At 46.5% G+C, this 21,437-nt stretch overlaps 3 protein-coding genes across 5 annotated transcripts in view; 2 read left to right on the top strand and 1 right to left on the bottom strand.

Annotated features, from left to right (window-relative positions):
* Positions 1 to 21,133, bottom strand: part of LOC309378798 (uncharacterized protein) — a 50,059-nt gene extending 28,926 nt beyond the window's left edge. Inside the window, exons 1-2 of one of the 3 annotated variants that reach the window (XM_081927478.1) lie at positions 20,191 to 21,133; positions 18,550 to 20,063 (exon numbers count right to left, since the gene is read on the bottom strand). In XM_081927478.1, coding sequence (XP_081783604.1) covers positions 20,532 to 21,128 — 597 coding nt within the window. In that variant the 5' untranslated portion in view covers positions 21,129 to 21,133 and the 3' untranslated portion in view covers positions 18,550 to 20,063; positions 20,191 to 20,531. Of the gene's footprint in view, positions 1 to 18,549 lie in introns of those variants that run through there. The other 2 variants (XM_081927479.1, XM_081927477.1) reach the window with 2 other exon arrangements.
* LOC309378622 (uncharacterized protein) overlaps positions 1 to 21,437 on the top strand; it is an 88,817-nt gene that overhangs the window by 10,369 nt on the left and 57,011 nt on the right. The window lies entirely within an intron of this gene.
* Positions 1,659 to 7,504, top strand: LOC309379834 (uncharacterized protein; the record flags this gene model as incomplete). The annotated part of the gene is made up of 5 exons (XM_081929299.1): positions 1,659 to 1,766; positions 1,955 to 2,036; positions 2,281 to 2,363; positions 3,083 to 3,209; positions 5,689 to 7,504. 5 exons carry the CDS (start codon positions 1,659 to 1,661, stop codon positions 7,017 to 7,019), a joined length of 1,731 nt encoding a protein of 576 aa, XP_081785425.1. The 3' UTR covers positions 7,020 to 7,504.

The following is a 21,437-nucleotide window of genomic DNA, read 5'->3' as shown; positions in this document are numbered from 1 at the left end:
AACTAGCCTGAGCTGGACATGGGCCTCAAGAGACCAGGATGGACCCAGGAGTGCCCTCATGTATTCATGACTGGGGAGGGGGAGCGTTAAGCAATGTAACATCATCATCATTACTGTTAGTTCCCTGTCTGTAATCCGAATCTCCTAGAGCAGATTGCTAAATATTAAAAACAGCAATAAAAACAGTTGAAAACACATTACACTCATAGAAAGGCGGGTCCCACTTTATTTGTTTTTGAGTGCTGTCCTTTTACCCCACCCACATGTCATTTGGCCTCACCCACTTGGCCCTCAGGAGTTAGCCAGATAAGGGAATAAATGGGCCCTGAAGTGGGGTTGGGCAGGAGAGCAACTCTTGAGGAACCCTGGGTTAGGACCCCCCCCCCGAAAACCCAATGATCAGATAATACTCAGTACAAATGAGTATTATCAATCAATCACAGTTCTGGCTTCATTCCTTGATTGAAAACTCTGAAAGGCAGGAGCAACCAGGCTGATTCATCTCTCAGAAAGACCAGCAGTTCCCTGCACATCTTGCATGGTCACTTTCCCTCTAGGAGGGCTGGAGACTTACTGTATTTTTCTCTCCATAAGACACACTTTTTCCCTCCTAAAAAGGGGAAATGTGTGTGCGTCTTATGGAGGGAATGCAGGCGGGAGGCAGGCAGAAAACACCCCCAAGAGCCGCACATACACTCCGGGCGGCTCTTGCAGGCTTTTCCCCGAGGAGGGAGGAGGGACTGACGTGGCCAGTCAGTCCCTTCTCCCTCCTCGTAGAAAAGCCCGCAGGAGCTGTGCACCCTTTAAAGAGCGTGTGGCTCTTGCTGGCTTTTGTGGGAGGTGGGGGAAGGGACAGAGGGCAGCCCCTCAGTCCCTTCCCCCACCTCCTGGAAAAGCCCCCAAGAGCCACACTCCCTTTCACTAGCCGCGTGGAGCATGCGTGCGGCTCTTGGGGGCTTCTCCCTCCTGGGAGCAGAGCCTGGGTGAGCAGAGCCTGGGATGCATACAGGCTCTGCTCAGAGCTCCCTTTAAAAATATTTTTTTTTCTTGCATTCCCCTTCTAAAAACTAGGTGCGCCTTATGCTCAGGTGCATTTCATGGAGCGGGAAATACGTTTTCCTTCTCCTTTCTAAAGAAACCTCAAGAGTCTGGGTTGTGGTGCTGTCCAGAGCTGGCTCTTCCAAGACTCAAACATACTTCCTCACGGAACATTTTTCTCTTCCAGGCAATAGGTCAGTTTTGTAACAGAACAATGTATTTGCTTTGTAGAATTTGCAAGGACCTGTAATTCAGACAGACAGGGCTTGGCAGAAGATCAAGGGATTCTCTCTTTTGGAGGCTTCCTGAGAGCACAGATGGATGAGAAAAACTCAGCTGGCCCTGAAGCAGGAAGAAGCCATGTCATCAGAACTGGGAGTCGTGGGGGATTCTGGGGGAAAACTGTGCAGAAGATCCTGGGTGAGGAGGACACTCTTCGCTCAGAGGTGCAGAGCCAGCAGTTCAGGCAATTCTGCTTCCAGGAGGCCAAAGGACCTCGAGAGGTTTGCAGCCGACTCTACAACCTTTACCATGAATGGCTGAAGCCAGGAAGGCACACGAAAGCTGAGATGCTGGACCTGGTGATCTTGGAGCAGTTCCTGGCTGTCCTTCCACCAGAGATGGAGCGCTGGGTGAGGGAATGCGGAGCAGAGACCAGTTCCCAGGCAGTGGCCCTGGGAGGTTTCCTCCTGAGTCAGGCGGAGGAAAGGAAGCAGGCAGAGCAGCAGGTGAGAGAGACTTTCCTCTGGATACTCCAAAGGGGCTCCGAACATGAGTGAGGATATCTGAAAATTCTCCATCCTTTTTTGGAAAGCAGGCATTGAATGCTATCAGATTGCCCTTCAGTTTTTGCCTCTGTCTTCCTTTTCTAACTCTTCTTCATATTCTCTGTTTCGAAACTTTGTTGCTATTTCAGAGACAGGATCTGTTTGCAGAAATGGGCCCAGATTCCTCTGAGACCAAAAGGACTCCGCTGGACACCAGAGAGAGGCTGCTGGGTAAGGAAGGAGACCGTTCTCTGTTTGGTCCCTTTCTGTGGATATCAAAACAAATCCATGGGTTCTTGTCATCTTTTTTTTGGGGGGGGGAGACACTTGGGGCCAAGAGCACCAAGGAGGGAGATGTATTTTTTAACCCAACTAAATTATGAAATGGGTCCAAATGTCCAGATGCACTCAGAAGGTGAGACTTTTTGGAGAGCAGCTGCACTCCTGGCTTCCCACTTACCTCTGTCTCTTGCAGGTGACCAGATGATGCCAGCAAGACCTCCTCTTCCATCTATTCCTGGTGGGGAAGGAGAAGCAACGGCTGTGGAAGCAGCTCAGGTAGAGGGAGGGGGTCCTGTGGGGAAGGGCAGCCAGGGTGCCTCTGGCCCCCAAGGAATCTCTCTCCTCCTCTTGGCTTCTGCCCAAGCTTCTCTTAAGACATCTTTGTCAAGGGCAGCTTGGACAGAAGCCATGAGGCTGGGATTGCCATTCGAGAAGCTTAATGTGCTGAGAATTAGGAACAGCCACCTTGCCTTAACTCGCCTTCTGACGGTCACTAGGATCATTCATAAGTCATTGTCGTTTTATTTCTAGAGTTATCATTGAATGCTAAAATACGCTTCTAAGCACTTCATCAAGCCTAAAAAACAGTTCCCAGGATTCACCTATCCATTTGCATCAGTTGCACAATGGGGCTCCCCCCTTCTCCTCCCCACATGCACTTCTGGAAGTTGTCTTTAGGGCATCAGAAGGGTCTCCCCCCCCCCCAAGAACAGGACATGGGGAGCAGAGAGGGGATCCTTCCATCTGGCACAGACAGAAGGATTTTCAGAACACAATGAAGAGTTCCTTCCATTTACACAAAGATTAATGTCCATCACTAAATCACACAAGAAAAGAATTTCACTAAGACATTAAAAGCAGCCCCCACGATCAAAACGTGCAGCAGGACGGTCCCATTGAAACAAAACACCATTTAATGAGCAGAAAGAAACAGAGCAATGTGTAGCAGACAACCTTAGTGCTGTCTAAAGAGGACCTTTTCCTTTCTCTCTTAGGGTCCAGTGTGCTTTGAAGATGTCGCTGTTCATTTCACAGATGAGGAATGGGCATTGCTGTTTCCAGACCAGAGAGCTCTGCATAAGGAAGTCATGGAGGAGAATCGTGGGATCATGGCCTCTCTCAGTAAGGCTCCCTTGTGGATCATAACCTCTCTTTGGAAATTCCACACATATCTCTCTGTGATAAGCCTCCCTGATTTTGATGGAGCTCTACAGGGCCACTTGCAGCACCTGGGATTCTAATACCCCCCAAACTCACCTTAAATGAAGGGCTATCAGCATGTTTTGACCTTGGACATGATCAAGCCAGCATAGACATTGCTGAGTTTGGAATGGGAACATGCTGGGAATTTGAGGTCAGGAGAACACATCTTTGTTGACACTGTCCTGCCTTGTATTGCCCAAAATCTTCCTGACATGGAGCATGTGGAAGGCATTGAGGGGTTGTTTCTGATGGTTGTAATTGTCCACAATTCACTTCACAAACAGCTTGCTGTTGGCATTGAAGAGTTAGCAACACATTTGCCTTGCCAATACACTTGTCCAGGTCAGCAGTGATGAAGAGGTTGTAGGTTATGGTAGAACCTCCTAGGGAGACAAAATCATCCACCACCTCCAGTGTCTGAAGCTCCCATAAGTGCATTTTGCAACAGGGAATGCCATAGACACGAGCAGTTTCTGAGCTCTGCGCGCAGTATTGCACCTAAGATTTCAGATTAAAACTGCAGAGTGGAAGGAAAGGAGGACCTTTTTCTGGCTCCCCACTTCTAGCTATTCTCTGAAGGCCAAAGGAGAGACCTGTCAAGGTGGTGTCTGCTCTTCGCAATAAACACCCTCTGCTCACTCAGAGAGATATTTACAGTTCTTTATTTACATATGTACAAACAGCTACAGTTCAAAAACATGCATCGGAATCCGACGAGTCAGATTCGGGGAGTGGCTTCCTTCGGCTGCTTCTCCAACACAGCAGACGTGGGACTCTCACGAGATGTTTTTGATCCCTGGGTTTTAACTTTCTCCTCGCCTGTGCCGAAGGCACCGCTTCCCCTTCTGTTCCTGAACTCCCTGGTTGGTGGCAGGGCTCTCCAGCATCGCAGAGCCCTGACACCGCTTGACTGCTCTCCACCTTCTCCTCCCCTACTTTGTCCACCATTTCCCTGTTTTCCCCGTCTGACTGTCCCTGCTCTGATACTCCCCCTTCCCTTGACCCAAGGGCGTTCCCTGTCTGTCCCGGGACATCACCCCCCACTAAGCCCCCCATCTGTCTCACTTTTGTTGTCTTCTGAGGATCTGAAACCTACAAGTGGTGGGTGCATGCATTGCCTTATTGTATGTGAACTCTGCCAGGCTCAATTTCTCTACCTTTGCTGGTAGTTCACATAGCATGTCACGTGTTGTTGCAAGGTAGCGTTTGCCCTCTCTGCCTGTCCATTTGTCTGAGGATGTCTAGCTGAGGTGAAACTTAGTTCTACCTGTAACAACTCCATCAACATCCTCTAAAAACACTAAGTAAATTGACTTCCACGATCTGTGACCAGCCTTGAAGGCATGTCGTGTGACCTGAAAACAATGTCTACAAACAACCTTGCTTTTTCTTGAGCGGAAGGTACAGTGGTACCTCTGATTACATATGCTTCAGGTTACACACACTTCAGGTTACAGACTCCGCTAACCCAGAAATATTACCTCAGGTTAAGAACTTTATTTCAGGATGAGAACAGAAAACGTGTGGCGGCAGCAGGAGGCCCCATTAGCTAAAGTGGTGCTTCCGGTTAAGAACAGTTTCAGGTTAAGAACAGACCTCCAGAACGAATTAAATTTTTAACCCGAGGTACCACTGTATTTTAGTGCAAGGTACAAAAAGAGCCGTTTTGCTTAGCACATCTACTACCACCAAAATGACCGGGGGTTTTTTGTGTGATGCTGGTAGGTCAGTAATAAAATCCATGGCTATCACTTCCAACGGTTTGTTAGGGGTGGGTAAGGGTTGCAACAACCTGGCAGGTGCTGTCCTTTCCCCTTTTGCCCTCTGGTAGACTTTGCAGCCTTTAACGTACTCCTCTACCTCCTCCTCTATTTTGGGCAACCAGAATTCCTTGGTAACTAAGTACATAGTCTTGTTCTGACCAAAATGCCCTGCAGTCAGGCTGCAGTGATGCTGTCTAAGAATTTTGGCCCGCAGTTCTTCCCTCGGCACATACAGCACCCCTTTGTAATAGAGCAAACTTCTCTCTCTGTTCTCGCCTTGCCTGTCTGACCCGTGAGAAGACCTTCTTAAAAAATCAGGGGGGTGGGCAAGGGAAGGACTAGACCATGTGAAAAATGAACATATTATTTTAGCTGCTGTTCATTCCTTTTCAACTTTGTATTTTTGTCATAAGAGAGTGCATATGGACATTCCACTTTTGAGCCCATAACCTAGGTTTAAGGTCCTCTTTATGTCCTAGCTGTCCTATCTCTGTTTCTAACACTGACCACCTCTAGTGTGTGGTCAGCAGTGTTGATGCATGGAATTCTTCCTCTATCACAAGGGTTAGAGATCAATATTCAATACACTGGCACTCCATTTCTTCCTGCAGCTCTAATCCATTTCTTCATTGCAGGTGGTGATGATTTCGAAATTGAGAGCGAGGATGCCCATAACAGAATCCACACAGTGGAGAAGCCATTGCCACTCTTGGAGTGTGGAGAGCGCTTCAGTCACAGTTCCCATTCGACTACCCACCAAAGAAATGCTATTGGGAAGAAACCCTCTCAGTTCTCTGAATGGGGGAAAACTTTCTGTTGGAATGAAAGCCTCACTTCACAAGAAATAATTCCCACAGGGGAAGACCCACTGAAATGCTTGGAATGTGGAAAGAGTTTCAGTAAGAGTGCACATCTCATTTCGCATCAAATAATTCATACAGGCAAGAAACCCTATCAGTGCTTGGAATGTAGGAAAAGCTTTAATACAAGCACAACCTTCCATAAACACCAGAGAATTCACAGGGGGGAGAAGCCATTTGAATGCCGAGAGTGTGGAAAGAGCTTCAGTCAGAGAACCCATCTCACAGCCCATCAAATAATTCATACAGGTGAGAAGCCCTATCAGTGCTCGGAATGTGGGCAGAGCTTCAATCACAGGACGACTCTCACGGTCCATCAAACGATTCACAGTGGTGAGAAACCCTATCAGTGCTCAGAATGTGGGAAGAGTTTCACTGTGAGCTCCCATCTCACTTCCCACCAAAGAATTCATACCGGGGAGAAACCATATCAATGTGTGAATTGTGGAAAGGGCTTCACCCAAAAGGCAAGTCTCACTTCCCATCAAAGAATTCACAGTGGTGAAAAACCTTATCAATGCATGGAATGTGGGAAGAGCTACAGTCGGAAGCAAAGTCTCACTTCCCACCAAAGAATTCACAGTGGTGAGAAACCCTATCAGTGCTCGGAATGTGGAAAGAGATTCTCCCAGAGAGCCAATCTCAGTTCCCACCAAAGAATTCACACAGGTGAAAAACCCTATCGATGCTTGGATTGTGGAAAGAGTTTCCTACAGAGAGCCAATCTCACTTCTCACCAAAGAATTCACACAGGGGAGAAACCATATCAGTGCTTGGAATGTGGGAAGAGCTTCACTGTGAGTGCTGGACTTACTTCCCACCAAAAAATTCATATTGGGGAGAAACCCTATCAATGTGTGAATTGTGGAAAGAGCTTCACCCAGAAGCAAAGTCTCACTTCCCACCAAAGAATTCACAGTGGTGAGAAACCGTATCAATGCTTAGAATGTGGAAAGAGTTTCTGCCAGAGAGCCAATCTCACTTCTCACCAAAGAATTCACACAGGGGAGAAACCATATCAGTGCTTGGAATGTGGGAAGAGCTTCAGTCTGAAGCAAAGTCTCACTTCCCACCAAAGCATTCATACCGGGGAGAAACCCTATTGATACTTGGATTGTGGAAAGAGTTTCTGCCAGACAGTTGATCTCACTTCCCACCAAAGAATTCACACAGGAGAGAAACCATATCAGTGCTTGGAATGTGGAAAGAATTTCCGCCAGAAAGTCAATCTCACTTCCCACCAAAGAATTCACACAGGGGAGAAACCCTATCAGTGCTTGGAATGTGGGAAGAGTTTCCGCCAGAAAGTCAACCTCACTTCCCACCAAAGAATCCACACAGGGGAGAAACCCTATAAGTGCTTGGAATGTGGAAAGAGCTTCAGTCATAAGCAAAGTCTCCCTTCCCATCAAAGAATTCACAGTGGTGAGAAACCTTATCAGTGCTTGGAATGTGGGAAGGGCTTTGGTAAGAGGACCAAGCTCATGGCCCATCAACGAACTCACAGTGGTGAGAAACCCTATCAATGCTTGGATTGTGGAACGAGTTTCAGCCAAAGGGCCAGTCTAACTTGCCATGAAAGAATCCACACACGGGAGAAACCATATCACTGCTTGGAATGTGGGAAGAGCTTCAACCAGAAGCAAAGTCTCACTTCCCACCAAATAATTCACACAGGGGAGAAACCTTATCAGTGCTTGGAATGTGGGAAGGGCTTTGGTAAGAGGACCAAGCTCATGGCTCACCAAAGAATTCACAGTGGTGAGAAACCCTATCAATGTGTGAAATGTGGAAAGAGTTTCTGCCAGAAAGCCCATCTCATTTCCCACCAAAGAATTCACACGGGAGAAACCATATCAGTGCTTGGAATGTGGAAAGAGCTTCAGTAAGAGGACCAACCTCATGACCCATCAAATAATCCACACTGGGGAGAAACCCTATCAGTGCTTGGAATGTGGGAAGAGCTTCACCCGGAAGGACAACCTCACTTCCCATCAAAGAATTCACAGTGGTGAGAAACCATATCAGTGCTTGGAATGTGGGAAGAGCTTCAGTAAGAGGACTAACCTCATGGCCCATCAAAGAATGCATACAGGGGAGAATCATAGAATTTTAGACCTGCAGGAGACCCCGGGGTCGTCTCAACTAGAGCATCCATGACATATTGCCTTCAAACTTCTCCTTACAAACCTCCAAGGAAGGAGAGTCCACAACCTTCCAAGGGCGTCTCTAATTTTGAAGCCATTGGTTTGGGTCCCAGCCTCCAGAGCCGGTGAAAACAAGCTTGTTCAAGCTTCCACGTGACACCTCTTCCTGTTCCTCAGAAGGCTTGGTTTCCCAACGCTTAATTGTCTTGCTCACCCCCCTCTGCACACCTTCCAGCTTGTCAAAATCCTTCTTAAATTGGGGCACCCAGAACTGGACACAGGACTCAAGGTGTGGTCTGAACAAGGCAGGAGAAAGTGGAGCTGTTACTTTTCTTGATCTGGACACTTGACTTCTTTGGACGCAGCCTAGAATAACAGCCTATTTTGCTGATGTTGACTCATGTTAGTCTTGTGGTCCACTAAGACCCCGGGTCTTTTCCATATGTACTACTGACAAGCCTGGTATCTCCCATCTTATATTTGTGCAGCTGATTCATCTTGCCTAAGAGCAGAATCTTACCTTTCTTCTTAGCGAAATTTATTGGATGCCTTTATATACCACCTCTTTCTTCAAAAAGCTCAGTGTGGTCTTAAGTCGTTTATGTTGGAATTCTGGCCCGTCCTGAGGTATGTGCCTATCTGTTCAGGCACCGGCTGAATTCCTTAGACCTCCCTCCGGCGACTCCCGGCAGGATAAAACATACTCGAGGTCCGTTCCGGCGATTTTCCTCAGGCTGTGAGGAAAACACACCAACTGCTCCTCTCTCCCCTTTGGTGTCCCCAGGGAGGGGAAAGAAGCAGACAGAAATCTATTTACATCTTTTATTCCTGTCTTTTACTTCAGTACAGAGAAAACATGTCTGCACTCATCAGCAGTTAGAATAAAACTCCACCTCCACCCATGTACATCCTGTACAGGTCATATGACAAACCCACTGAGCTAACATCCGGTGCTCAGTACAGAATGGACTGCCCCTTTGTTCCCATGGCAACAGTCACAAACTTCCTGTTTGGCTTTCCAGCCACAAGCAGCAGACTTGGCTGCTATAGCCTTTGCTTGCTGCCGCATTGCTGCTTTAGAATAACATACTCCCCCTAAAGTATCAATGCGTGCTGCGAGCAAAGCGTCATCCAGAGAAGAAAACAAACAGTTGTTATACTTATAACATTCCCCTGTTGTTTCAGTTCCACCCTTGGAACTACCCGCCACTGGTTTTACCAATGTACCTCTCTGGTTGTGTGACTTCCAAGGAATGAGTGCTTCTGCATTACCTTGGTTAGCAACTCTCTGTTGTGCCTTTGTCTCTGACTCAGACACAGCTTCTATCTGACCTTGGTCGTTTACAACAGCAACAGCTAAGTTAGCAAACTCTTGTGAATACCTCTTGGGTGGTACACCCTTCGTTGCTCTCTCAGACCTACGTAAGAGGTGCTGCTCTTCTTTGATTTCTGGTTCAGCCTCTGAACTCTCTGGAGAACCAGTACTAAGCTTAATCAGTGGTTCATCCTCCTCTTCTGAGGGTCTAGTCATTACGTGAGATTTCCTCTCAATGACCGTGACAACTGAGCTGTCTGAGCTATCGCTGTCATCATCAGTACTACTGAACTCAATAAGATCAAACTCATCATCATCATCATCAGAATCATCATCATCTGTGGGAAATGTGTGAACAATCACTCTCTCCTGTTCAGGAGCACTCTCTAGAAATTTTGTGAGAATCACCTGACCAGATTCAGACAAAATTACTCTGTAGAGACCCTTTTCATAACCCACAAAAATGCCTCTGGCATTCTTTACTCCACCTGGAGCTTCTGTTCTCACATGAGACCCAAAAACCTTGAAATGGGCAACAGAAGGTTTTCTGTGGAACAGTTTCTCAAAAGGAGAACATCCCAACTCTTTTGAAAACTTTCTCAACCACGTGTAACAGAATGACATTAGCGACTCAGCCCAGTACTCATGTGGCAGATGTGAACTAAGCAATTGCGCTTCCATTCCCTTTTGCAATTCTTTGTTCACCCTAACACAAACACATTTGTTCCAAGCTTCTTCAGAACTAGCAGTTTGTGTCTTATCCCTTTCTTCTTCAGGAACCTCTGGAACTCCTGTAAAAGAAAAATTGGCTTCTCATCTGTGCAAAGACAATCTATGTCAGCATCATGCATATTTTTAACCTTTTCACAAAACTCTTTAAACCTTTCTAAGGCTTCTTTCGGTCTCTCCAAAAGATAAATCCAGACAAAACCTGTAAAAGAATCAACACATATTAGGTAATACTTTGCATTGCCTCTAGATGGTGCTAAAGGACCAATCACATCAGCATACACCCGCTGAAATGCCTTGTCGACCCTCGAGGTCACCTGCTTGGTGTTCTTCTTGGCTACACCTGTAAAAGAGATCATGTTAGAATCACAAGAATTACATTCCATGTAATCACTTTGATCAAAAGTCAACAAATACAGTCCATCTTTCTCTTTGGCAGAAAGATACAACTCTCCATCTTTGTAGATCTCGCAGTTCTCATCATCATAGGACAGTTTTAGTCCCTTCTTGGCAATCTGCGAAACACTGAGCAGATTAAACTTCAAATCTGGAACCAAGTAAACATTGCTTATAGTCAAGTTCAGACTTTTAAGATACACAGTCCCAATTCCGGTGGCTTCCAGCTCTTGACCGTTGGCTAGTTGCACAGCGAAGCTTTGCTTCTTAAACGTAGAAAATAGTCCTCTGTGTCCTGTCATGTGAACTGTGGCGCCCGTGTCTAGGACAAAGAAGTTTCCCACCTCTGGTGTGGCTTTTAGCGACATCAAAGCTTTTGCAGTCTTTGCCTTTGGCTTGGTGTGACCTTTGTCTGACGCCTCAGACTTTGCGGAGCTCGCCTTGGCTCCTCTGTTCTTACGTGGCTTCTTGCAGTTCCGCTGAAGATGCCCAGTTTGGTCACAATTGTAGCATCGGACAACGTTTAAAGCTACAGCGTCTCCTCCAGTAGCAACAGCAGTAGGGGCGTTAGAACTCCGTTCTTTGCTCCCCTTGTCCTTGACTTCCAGGGCGGCAAGTCTGTCATGTTCACAAAGAACCACGGCAAAGACCCTCTCCGAAGTGAGATCCGCTGCTGGGAGAGACCCCAGCTGACTGGCAACTGTTTTGTAAGTCCGATTCAGACTGTTGATCACCATGAAGCAAAACACTTCCTCCTGCAGACGGAAATTGCGTTCCACCATCTGTTGACGCAGAAATTTCATTTCCGTCAGGTGCGCTTGAACATCTCCATCAGGCGCAAGCCTTAGGTTGGTCAGCTTCTCAAAATACAGCAACGCTGAAGAACCTGCATCTCTATGATGTGTCCTTCTCAGCGTGTCCCAAACAACTTTCGCGTGGTCTAAATCTTGTATGTGGATCAACTGCGAATCTGACACGCACAGAATTATAGCAGTTCTGGCCTTCACATCCTGTGACTCCCAAGCACGCGTTGGTGCTGCTGGAATGGGGTTTTCAATCACCCCAAACAGTCTCTGATTCTGCAGCAGGGCCTTCATCTTAATAGACCAAGATGCATAATTGTCACTGGTCAAAAGGTCTGGAGTAGGCAGGGCTCCCCCCCTCTTGGCATCCATTTTGAGTCCTTGCATTGACTCTCAAACACAAGCCTCTAAAATCCAATAGCTGGCTTGTTTACACTCTGTGCCACCTGGCAGCTCTCAACGCTGGCTGCGTTGGAAATTTCCAAGAGCTCCTCAGACTGTGTAGTCAAAACATTCCATTTTAACTTTCACTTCTCCTCTCCGAGGCATGGCCTTTGTTGCTAAGCAACAGCATTCCTTTTCCTTGAACAGGAAACCACAGGAATGTTTGGAATGCGGTTTCTCTTTTGACTGGAGCTGTTTTATCCAAACGTTTCTCCCTCGAAGCAGAGAATGAATCAATCTGCATTCACACTTCTAAGCCCGAAAATCTCATACCTGGGCTCCGTTGCTTGGCTTTCAGATTCTTCTGGTCAGCTTCTGGCTGCAGAGAATCAGCCTTCTCACCTCAGGCTTCCATGGAGGCCAACTTCTTGATGCAGAGGTCGATGAAAACAGCAACCGGCGTCTGCTACCACTGTTGGAATTCTGGCCCGTCCTGAGGTATGTGCCTATCTGTTCAGGCACCGGCTGAATTCCTTAGACCTCCCTCCGGCGACTCCCGGCAGGATAAAACATACTCGAGGTCCGTTCCGGCGATTTTCCTCAGGCTGTGAGGAAAACACACCAACTGCTCCTCTCTCCCCTTTGGTGTCCCCAGGGAGGGGAAAGAAGCAGACAGAAATCTATTTACATCTTTTATTCCTGTCTTTTACTTCAGTACAGAGAAAACATGTCTGCACTCATCAGCAGTTAGAATAAAACTCCACCTCCACCCATGTACATCCTGTACAGGTCATATGACAAACCCACTGAGCTAACATCCGGTGCTCAGTACAGAATGGACTGCCCCTTTGTTCCCATGGCAACAGTCACAAACTTCCTGTTTGGCTTTCCAGCCACAAGCAGCAGACTTGGCTGCTATAGCCTTTGCTTGCTGCCGCATTGCTGCTTTAGAATAACAGTTTAATCCTGACAACAACCCTGTGAGGTAGGTTGGGCTGTGAAGCCATCACCCAGTGAGCTTCATGGCTGAGTGGAGATTTGAACCCAGGTCTCCCAGGTCCTAGTCCTAAACTCTTAAGCACTGCACCCCACTGGCTCTCGAATGAGACTCTTGGAAAGTGCATGCATGCACATTTCCCGAAAGTTTCAGTGCAATGTCTTGGTGTTTGTATTTAAAGTTTTATACACATGTATCAATGACATTAATATAATATAATGACATTAATATAATATAATAATGGTAATTATAGTAGAAGAGTAAATTTTAGGAAATGCTAGATGGTGATAGGGGTAGTTTGGAGTTTGGAATGCTGGGATTGAGCAATTGAACTGAACAATTTCCACATAAATCACAAGATCTAAAATATAAAAACAAAACACCAACAGCAACAACCCCCCCAAAACCCCCAAATTCAAGAGTCTTTTCAGCAGCCTCAGCTTTTGCAGCTGGAGTCAATCCAGGCTCTGCCCTCCCAGGCTAGGTGGGAAAGGTCTCTAAGGAGAGAGCCCGTCTTCTGGGACTTGTAGCCAAGATGGTTGGCTGCAACCATTGGAGGGTGGAATGGAATGGGACAGTGGTGGCAATTGTGGAGCAGGGTTGGTTAGACCTGCAGTAGAGAGACAGCATTATAATCCCCGTTGTTGCAGCTGTAGCAAAGTTTCCAAAGAAAAAGAAAAGAAATGAGAACATTTGAAACCACATCTTTATGTCTATTTTTTTAATAAATCGATGCACACTTCCTCCTTTGTTATGTTTGGGGTGAAGTGTTGAAGAGTCCTCTGTGATGGCAACAGGAATAAAGGGGAGTTTGGCAGAAGATCCATCTCCTAGCCGTGCACCTTGAATGAAATGGGAAGGTGGCCCAGGGATGGGTGGGCAGGGCCAGAGCCCCTCTGAGCAAAGGCGGTGGGGGCTCAACATGGGGAGATAAACTAGAGGACACTCGGAGAGTTCAAAGTGCTTCATAAAAACCAACTCTGCTGTCTTTACAACATCCCTATGAGGTGGACCTGTAGCATTTCCACATAAATGTGGGAAGTCGAAGAGAGGAGGAGGAGAGCAAAGAGGGGCGTGAAGCAGAGACTCTGTCCCTCTGCCCTCTTGCAAGTTGCGCACACACAATGCGCTCTGATTTGCGCTGCCCATTCACATCTGTTTTAGGCCCCCAGGCATTTACTGAAACAGTCTAGGTGCTGATTTTTAAAGTACTTGATGTTGTTGTTTAGTCGTTTAGTTGTGTCCGCCTCTTCGTGACCCCCTGGACCAGAGCACGCCAGGCACTCCTGTCTTCCACTGCCTCCCGCAGTTTGGTCAAATTCATGCTGGTAGCTTCGAGAACACTGTCCAACCATCTTGCCTCTGTCATTCCCTTCTCCTTGTGCCCTCCATCTTTCCCAACATCAGGGTCTTTTCCAGGGAGTCTTCTCTTCTCATGAGGTGGCCAAAGTCTTGGAGCCTCAGCTTCAGGATCTGTCCTTCCAGTGAGCACTCAGGGTTGATTTCCTTCAGTATGGAGAGGTTTGATCTTCTTGCAGTCCATGGGACTCTCAAGAGTCTTCTCCAGCACCAGAATTCAAAAGCATCCATTCTTTGGCAATCAGCCTTCTTTATGGTCCAGATCTCACTTCCATACATCACTAGTGGGGAAACATTAGCTTTAACTATACAAGCCTTTGTTGGCAAGCTGAGGTCTCTGCTTTTTAAGGTGCTGTCTAGGATTGTCAAGTATTTGATAGTGGTTGCTTTTTTATAGTTGACGGGATTTAAGAGGGGGCTGTGAGCTATGTATGCTGCCCTCATTCTGGAGCAGAGGGAAGGAAGTTGCCCTGCAGAAGGGGCAGGCCGTCCTCTCCCAGCGGACAGGCAGAAGTCCCAAGTTTGGAGCAATGAATAACCTGGTTCAATACACTCCTTCGGATCCCTGGGAGTCCCTTTCACTGAGACACTTTTCTGGAAGGGACATCTGGAGGCTGCAAAACTTAAAGCGCAGGAAGCTTGTGGAGCACTAATGAAATTCTGCCTCACGGTGGGTGGACACCTGTGCTGAAAATTAGAAGCTGAGCTGAGGGAAGTCTTTGGGGGAGGGGAGGGGGTTTGAGGGGGGGAAGGCGGTTGTTGAATTGCTAATAAAAGTTGTTGAATTGCTAATAAAAAATATTTTTTAAAAAATAAAAGTATATAAAATAGTTTCCTTCCATTCTGTTCACAGAAGGATCCCAGAAGGCAGACTTAGGTTACAAAATATATACACCTGGAATCTATTCCATAAGGAAATTGTTCCTTTGTCCTCTCTTGAAGCCAAGAGAGCATCTCAGGCTAAGGAGATGTTGCTTCTTTGAGGAATGGAGTCAGAGAGAGAGAGATGGCTGCCTGCCCTGTGGTATGTTACCTGCACAGGTGAGGTCACGCCCACCTCTGGTCACATGTAGAGGAAGTTTGTCCCAGCCCAGGAGGAAACAGGAAGTTCCGACTGGCTGGTCCAGACATCCCCTTTTTATGTCCACTCTAGGAATGTTGTATTTGACTGCTCTGTGTTTCACACCCCACAGTTCAAACAAAGAGAGATTGCAAGGAGCTCCAAAAAGAGCTCTCCAAACGGGGTGGATGGGCAGTAATTACAGTTCATTGTCAATGAGATCAAAGTGATGCATGTCGGGACAACCCCCCCCCCTTAATATGTCCAGGCTCATGGGGTCTGAAGTGGATTTCCCTGTGTGCTCTAGGAGACCAGGGGAGAGGGGAGCTGGTCGCAGCAGGAGGGGGAGTCTCCCTGGATGCTTCAGCAGCCAGCCTCCTCTGGGTCTCCTGGCCCCCTCCGCTCCTCCCTCTGAGTCTGACCTGCCAGGTACTTCCCCCTTTCTTAAAATGCTGTTCAGTACTTCTTTCAAGGGTGCAATCAGGGTTTGATTTAGTTTTTTTATCATATTTTGCCGGAAATCCATCCGGTCCTGGGTTTTTTATTATTTTATTACTCGTTGGATTTCATCTTTTTCTATTGGCTCTGCCTCTTGGCCCTTTCACTTTGCACCAACCAATACTCAGCTTTACTTAAGAATACTTTAGCATTTATGTAGCACATTTAAAGCATTACAAAATATAACATTTATTATCTCAGTAATCTAAACAACGGCCCTGCAAGGCTGTCCAGTGTTATAATCCCCATGCATACGAAGAGTTGAGGTTGCAGGAAGAGGAGTTTGACTCACACTTTAACTGCTACACTACACCAGTCCTCGCACTCCAGATCCTGAAAACAGCTCTGTGAGTTGTCAGAGGACTGCCCACCATCCTATTCTAAACAAGGCAGCATGGGCAGTAAGCCCTCGTCAGCAACCATTGCCAGAGAGGTCTGTATGGGGAACGGTGGGCTGAGCATAACTCACGGAGGCAGCTCAGAGGCATCCCTGCTGGTCGCTCGCTCCAAGGGGAGGTGACATCCTACCCCAGGCTCTTTCTGTGGGAATGTTTAGGGAGGCAGGAGAGGATATATTCTTTTATGATATCCTTCCTAACTTGCGTTGGCAAGTTCTATAACTTAGCAGAGTTGTTAAACAATCCCTCTTTCAAATCACACAGCAGTTAGCTAGTTGCAGGCTCGTCTGAGCCTCAGTATTCAGGATTACTGGTAAGATCCCTTTTTCTATCCCTCCTAAAAGAATAGACATGACTATCTGATTAAAGTTAACATAAAACTAGTTGACTTACAATCATCCAGTTCACAAGAAGATCCCTGAAGGCAGACTTAAGTTACATAACTCTCTATATATCGACATGAACTATCCCATAAGGGAAATAATCTCAAGTGACTGCAACTGAGCAGTCACTTCTTCCTAACTTGTAGGAACACAAAAAGGAGAAGAAGAAGAGCAGAACATGGAGGCCGTGTGCTGCTCTGTCCAAGAACAGGCCACACCTACATGAAGTGCCATGCAGAGGAAGTCTGTCCCAGCTCAGGAGGAACGAGCAAGTCTTCTGCTGAGTGACACAAGCATTCCCCAGCATGCGCCTTGTAGGAATGTTGCATTTCACTGCAATACAATTTCACACCCCACACCTTCACTACCCAATAATCATTTGCAAGCGTACTTCTTCCAAGGCTCAGTAGTTAAGATTCTGAGCTTGAAAAACAAAACCCCTGAGATTGAGGCATCACCAGAGAAACTTCCTCATGTGCATCACACACAACATTCTCATCTCCAGTTGGGATCACCTGAGACCTCAGAAAGAAATCATTGTTTTGGGGGAGAGTGGCGTGGAACCATGCCTGAGTCAAAAGATTACAGAACAAAGACAGCGCCCTATTCACGTTTCATACGAAGTTGGTTTGTTCCCATGAATTGTACCAGCGAGCTTCTTAACAGAATTTCATATCCCCTTATAAAGTCATGTCCAGCGATACCTTCATGCCCAAGCAGTCTCCTGTCTCAGATGCAAGCAATCCCCTTGGCCAGCTACCACTGGACATCCTGCACCTTGTTTTCTTTTGCAAACCTCCCAGCCTCAGCAGTTCAAATTCCAGCCTACGCATGCACTTATGCGCACACACTTGTCGGGAACATGTTCTCTTTTATCCAGACCAGATAACTGTCAGCTTTTAAAGGTGTAGTAGAAAGACGATAGAGAACAGGATGGAAGATGTTTAAGATACACTTGGAGTGCCATCTTCCCCCCGTCTGCTCAGTCCAGTGCAGAATACACCCAGGGAAGTGGAGTCAGGGGTCAGGACTGCAACATTATTTATGCGTTGGGATTCGGCTGCAGAACTGCAGAGTTTACTAAGCACACTTGCAGGGGGGAAGTCTACACTAGCGTCCATCTGGCATACTTCTGGGCAAACATGTGCAGGGTTTTATTGCAGGGTCTTCTGCAGTTTAACCCTAAACTGAGGATGCCAAGAATTTTGGTTTGCTCCTTGGCGTATTGAGCTCCAAATTGCTGCTTGACTTCTCATGTAGCAAAGCTGCCACAAAGAACACTTGCCTCAAGGAAGACGGAGCTCACGCCCACCTAACAATATGCTTGCCCTGACGAAGCTAGAAGGTGCTGGTCCCCCCCCCTAAAAAAAATATTCATTGGTTTTCTCTTGTAATTTTGTTGTTGTTTAGTCGTTTAGTCGTGTCCGACTCTTCATGGCTCCATGGACCAGAGCACGCCGGGCTCTTATAATACATAAACATAAGCACAGAAAAAAACATTACATTTAACACAACATAAAAACTGAACAACAATAAAAATGCAAAAGATAAAAGAAGAATTTTTCTTCTTCTTATTCCCTGGTATATTTAAATTGCTAGAAGACTTCCTTGACACATTCCAATCTGTATTTCATCATAACACATATTTAGCAGTTCCCAATTTCATATTTATAACATCAATATCCTCTTTCATTACAAACTTCTTATCCTTACTTCCAATTGTAATCCATAATAATCATTATTATTGATCTTTCTCTAGCTCTTAGCCTCTTCTGTTACTTCTAGGAGTTTCTTATTTTATCTTATAGATCACCACTTGCGAAATCTTCAGCTCCTGCTTTAAATTACGACAAACAAGGCACGGGAGCCCTGCTTGGAGGGGGGGCACATGAGGGCAACCTGACAGACAGAGCAACTCGGAAGGCAGCAACTCAAGTGCACCCCCCCAGCAGCCAACTCTGCCCCCTCACTTGTTGGCTCGCCTGCCCCGTCCTCTTCCCTGCCTGCCTCCTCCAGCCGAGAGCGAGGTGGCAAAGCGTGGGCACTGGGGCGGCCTGCCCCCACCACCACCACTTTGGTTCACCTCAATTAAATATTCACACCCCAATTAAATACCCAATCATAATACTTCAATTAAAAAAAAAACAAGAATAAAAAAGATCAAATTATAGTCCAAATTGTATTTATTAATTTCTTGGGGCTCCCCATGGTCTGGATCTCTGGAGTAGATCTCCACATCTTAGTGCTGCTTCTCCTTGTGCTTTCCATATTTCCCACATTTCGTTTCCATTTTTCCACATCTCGATATTTGTTGTTTAGTCGTATAGTCACGTCTGACTCTTCGTGACCCCCTGGACCAGAGCACACCAGGCACTCCTGTCTTCCGCTGCCTCCCACAGTTTGGTCAAACTCATGCTGGTAGCATCTCGTCCTCTGTCGTCCCCTTCTCCTTGTGCCCTCCATCTTTCCCAACATCGGGGTCTTTTCCAGGGAGTCTTCTCATGAGGTGGCCAAAGTCTTGGAGCCTCAGCTTCAGGATCTGTCCTACCAGCAAGCACTCAGGTGTTTTTTTTTTTGAAAAATCAATTAAAATGATTTAAAAAAAATAAAGTCCACACCCCAGGATATTTCCCCTATCAGCTCTTTCCCACCTGAGCCTCACCCCCATACCTAAAACCCAGACATCCTGCAGTGTGCCAGGATTGTGACTCCTGCCCTCAGCAAACAAAATAGCTCCCCCCAATGCTTAGGTGACCTAAGGGCTGTGCAGGACCCCCAATCTTGAAATGTAAAAGGGAGGGGCTCAGGAAACTTGAAGGGAGCAGGCGGGGAGGGGGAAGCACAGGCTCCAGAAGCTCCATCTCGCTGATTCCCCCCCCCCATGAAGTTCCTTTAAGACCCCAAGTTGCAGGGGACAGGCTCACTTGCAGCGAAACAAAATGCAGCTGCCCTGGCCAAGTGGAGCCAGGCTGGGGGGGCACCGTGGGGACCCCAGAAATGCGCCCCTAGAAGAAATGGGCCTCCCCAGTTGGAGGCAGCCCTCCTTCTGAAGCACCAAGAGAGTAAACGGACAGTCTCTGAATGGAGAGGAGCAGAAAGCGGAGTCCCCTCAAGATCAGTATTGGGACCTGCGGCTTTTCAACTTGTTCATAAATGATCTAGACTTCAGAGGGAGCAGGGAGGGGGCAAAGTTTGCTGATGGCAGTAAATTGTCCCGGGGTTCATGAGTGAAGATCCCCAGGAGACTTCCCTGGTACCTGCAACCCCTCCTTCGCTCTCTTGAAATTAGGCTTGGGGGGAAATCTCCCATTCAATTTCAGTATTTCAAGTTTTCTTCAGAACGTGCAGGGCAGGAGGCAGTGATAAAGTTCTGGTGAAGAAGCAGTGCCTGGAGATCATGCGGTGGGGTGTGTGACAGAGTTTAGTGCAAAAACCAAAGGTGCTTTCATCTAAAATTATACTCACCATTGTGAGATGTTGCCTTATTTCATTATTATAATGTTTTACATACAAACACTAGAACTTCACATATACCTCATGCTTTTAGGAATGATTTCCTACTGAGTTCATTGCTCAGAGTGGACTCTGAGAGGAAGACGTCCCACACTCCATACATCTAAATGGGTTCTCCCATGTGAGAGTCCCTAGATGTTCCTTGATCACTCTATTATAAATAAAGCACTTTTGCCAGTCTTTTCATATAAACTGCTTCTCCACTCTGAGTTTGTTGATGGTTTGAAGGGTTTCAACTCTTAAAGTTCTTCCTGTCCATAAGTCTGTTGATTTTGAACTTTCACTAAGAGTGAACCTCTATCTACTTTCCTGATATTTATATGGTTTGTCTTTTGTGTGAGTTTGTTGAAAAAAATCAAGGGTTCCACTCTGACTGAAGCTCCTTCCACAGTCCATACCTTTAAATGGTTTCTCCCTGTGTATCTGCTGATGTTTTCTAAGATTTCCACTCTGAGTGGAATATTTACTGTACTCCATACATTAAAATGCTTTCTCCCCTGTGTGAATCCGTTGATGTTTCCTAAGACATCCACTATTACTAAAACTCTTTTCACACTCCATACATTGAAATGGTTTCTCCCCTGTGTGTGTCCGTTGATGTGTTCTAAGTTTTCCATTATCACCAAAGGTCTTTCCTCACTCCATACATTTAAATGGTTTCTCCCCTGTGTGAGTCCGTTGATGTATATTGAACTGTCCACTCCGACTGAAGCTCTTTCCACACTCCATACATTTAAATAGTTTCTTACCTATGTGAGTCTGTTGATGTAATCTCAGGTTTCCACTATAACTGAAGCTCTTTCCACACTCCACACATGTAAATGCTTTCTCACCTGTATGAGTCCGTTGATGTGATCTAAGGCTTGTATTACAATGGAAACTCTTTCCACACTCTATACATTTATATGGTTTCTCCCCTGTGTGAGTCTGTTTATGTTTTTTAAGTGTTCCACTCTGACTGAAGTCCTTTCCACACTTCATGCATTCATATGGTTTCTCCCCTGTGTGAGTCCGTTTATGTGATCCAAGTTCTCCACTCTGACTGAAGCTCTTTCCACACTCCATGCATTTAAATGGTTTCTCCCCTGTGTGAGCCCGTTGATGTGATCTAAGGTTTGCACTCTGACTGAAGCTCTTTCCACACTCCATACATTGAAATGGTTTCTCCCCTGTGTGAGCCCATTGATGTGATCTAAGGTTTCCACTATCAAAAAAACTCTTTCCACACTCCATGCATTTAAATGGTTTCTCCCCTGTGTGAGCCCGTTGATGTGATCTAAGTTCTCCACTCTGACTGAAGCTCTTTCCACACTCCATGCATTTAAATGGTTTCTCCCATGTGAGTCCATTGATGTGATCTAAGGTTTGCACTCTGACTGAAGCGCTTTCCACACTCCAAACATTCAAATGGTTTCTCCCCTGTGTGAGTCCGTTGATGTCTTCTAAGGCTTCCACTCTGACTGAAGCTCTTTCCACACTCCATACATTCATATGGTTTCTCCCCTGTGTGAGTCCGTTGATGTGATCTAAGGTTTCCACTAT

This window comes from Podarcis melisellensis, assembly GCF_964234715.1.
Source record: "Podarcis melisellensis genome assembly, chromosome: 10".
NCBI classification, from domain to species: Eukaryota; Metazoa; Chordata; class Lepidosauria; order Squamata; family Lacertidae; genus Podarcis; species Podarcis melisellensis.
The sequence above is the reverse complement of the archived record's forward strand: the minus strand, read 5'-3'. Positions and strand labels throughout refer to the sequence as shown.